Source organism: Pleurodeles waltl, chromosome 6, assembly GCF_031143425.1.
Source record: "Pleurodeles waltl isolate 20211129_DDA chromosome 6, aPleWal1.hap1.20221129, whole genome shotgun sequence".
NCBI lineage: Eukaryota > Metazoa > Chordata > Amphibia > Caudata > Salamandridae > Pleurodeles > Pleurodeles waltl.
In genome coordinates this window covers 72,057,384-72,059,388 of record NC_090445.1, presented here as the reverse complement: position 1 = coordinate 72,059,388, position 2,005 = coordinate 72,057,384, and the positions used below count along the sequence as shown (strand labels likewise).

General features: G+C 45.8%; 1 protein-coding gene across 1 annotated transcript; it reads left to right on the top strand.

Moving 5' to 3' along the window:
• The first annotated feature begins 506 nt into the window (after nt 1-506).
• LOC138301484 (carbohydrate sulfotransferase 5-like) lies at nt 507-1,364 on the top strand. The gene has a single exon (XM_069241996.1). It carries the CDS (start codon nt 507-509, stop codon nt 1,362-1,364), a length of 858 nt encoding a protein of 285 aa, XP_069098097.1.
• The last annotated feature ends 641 nt before the right edge of the window (nt 1,365-2,005 follow it).

Sequence of the window (2,005 nt, the reverse complement as noted above, 5' to 3'; positions counted from 1 at the left end):
AGAAAACAGAAAAAGCTGAAAATCAGCATGGCAACCTATACCCTAAGCAAATGTTTCTGCCTATACCTTACACATGCTCTGTTCTGAAAGTCATAAATAAATATTATTATTTGTGATGACTTATACCACCTGACCATGGTTTCATCAACACATTATTTGTTTCTAATTGTTTTCCATTTAATCACATTTCCTATCTCTTTTGGGTCAGTCTTTCACTCTCTCTCTCTCTGCCTCCATTTCCACAGAGTGCCTGCACAATGGTTCGAAGAATCACCTTTTGCCGACTGTGCCTCTGCTTGTTGGCGTCTTTACTCCTCCTTCTCTGGTGCATGGCGTGGCAACGTTTCCCCTTACACAATCACCCTGAGTCACCAAGCAGAAGAAGGACGAAGCACCTACTCATCCTCTCCACATGGAGGTCTGGTTCCAACTTTGTGGGTCAGATCTTCAACCAGAACCCCTCCGTCTTCTACCTGTCGGAGCCTACCAGGGTAGTTTGGGCCACCATGTACAACAAGAGTCCCACCTTCCTTCACAAGCCCATGACCGACCTTCTTAGGGAGCTCTTTCTCTGCAATTTGTCAATGCTGAAACCCTTCTTGCCTCGTAGTGAATTTGTATCTGAACTTCTCGGATGGTCTACCAGCCGAGCTTTGTGTTCCCCACCAGCTTGCGACACATTACTGGGTTTGACTCTACAGGAAGGACAAGAGTGTTACCATGTATGCTATCTAACCCCATTCGAGAGGGCTGAGCAGTCCTGCAAGGCTCACAGTCACATTGTGGTGAAGGTGGTACGCTTCTTGGACCTGAAAGTCTTGTTTCCACTGGTTGAAGATCCAAACCTCAACCTTCGAATCATCCATGTGGTGCGTGACCCACGGGCGATTGTTGCCTCCCGTTTGATTACAGGCGGGCTAGCGGCTGATGACAACATAATCAGCAATGGCCAGAATTCAAGTGGCAATATCTTTACTGTGATGAAAGAGATCTGCAACGCTCAGGTGAAAATCTATGAGACTGCCCTGAAGGACCTTCCCCCGTCTATGAAGGGCCGGTATGTGACTGTGCGCTATGAAGATCTGGTGAGAGACCCTATGTCTTATGTGAAACACTGGTATAATAGCATTGGCCTCACTGTATTACCACAGTTGGAGTCCTGGGTTGACCACAACACCAGGTTTGGTCTACAGAAGCTACCAGCACTTTGGAGGAAAAAACTCAACTTTCACAAAGTGCAAGTCATTCAACAGGTATGCCGGAAGCAAATGGACACGTTTGGGTACAAGTTGGTAAATTCCAAAGAGGAGCAGGCAGACCAGTCATTGCAAACTGTGTTGTCTCGAAGTACCATCCAGACCTGACATCGTTAGCAGGGCATCCATCTGTGCTGACTCTGCTCTGAATCTCTGAGGTGACTGGGTAACATCAGACCTGGGTGGTTTAGGTTTATATGTTAACAGTCCCACAGATTGATGAGAAGAGGATCTGTGAAAGGATACATTTTATTGTTTTTTTGGCTGAGTAGTTCCTGCTTTATTCTTCCTGGAGACCACCAGTGGTGATATGCATTCCAGTAAGGTGCACTGTCGTCAGTACTTGTAGCGTGCACGTTACTTACTGGTTTGACGGTGTTGGCTGTATGCTCTCTGTAGGTCAAGGCCCATCCTATTTTACATATCCCGTACAACACCTCCTGCCTATTCAATGGTCACGAGATATTGTGCCTAAAACTTTACTGACGGGTGGGGGTGAGAATGTTATTAAAGACCAGCAATGAAAGAACAAAAGCAATAATTCCTTTTTCTATTAGTGTACCAAATGGTTAGGTACTGAGTACTGATCAGGTATCTCCTACACTTTCTTCCACCAAACGAGACACAAGGAGGTGGTACTGTGTCTGGTTGCCTCTTTTGATCATAGAAAACAATTAGGAAAAATGGGGCTAAATCCAGATGAATAAAGGCTGCATGTTTGGTCAAAAGGGTGGAGAGAGGGGAGAGCC

Excerpts from the sequence above, each read along its gene's own strand:
- LOC138301484 (XM_069241996.1), top strand. The coding sequence starts at position 507 with ATGTACAACAAGAGTCCCACCTTCCTTCACAAGCCCATGACCGACCTT.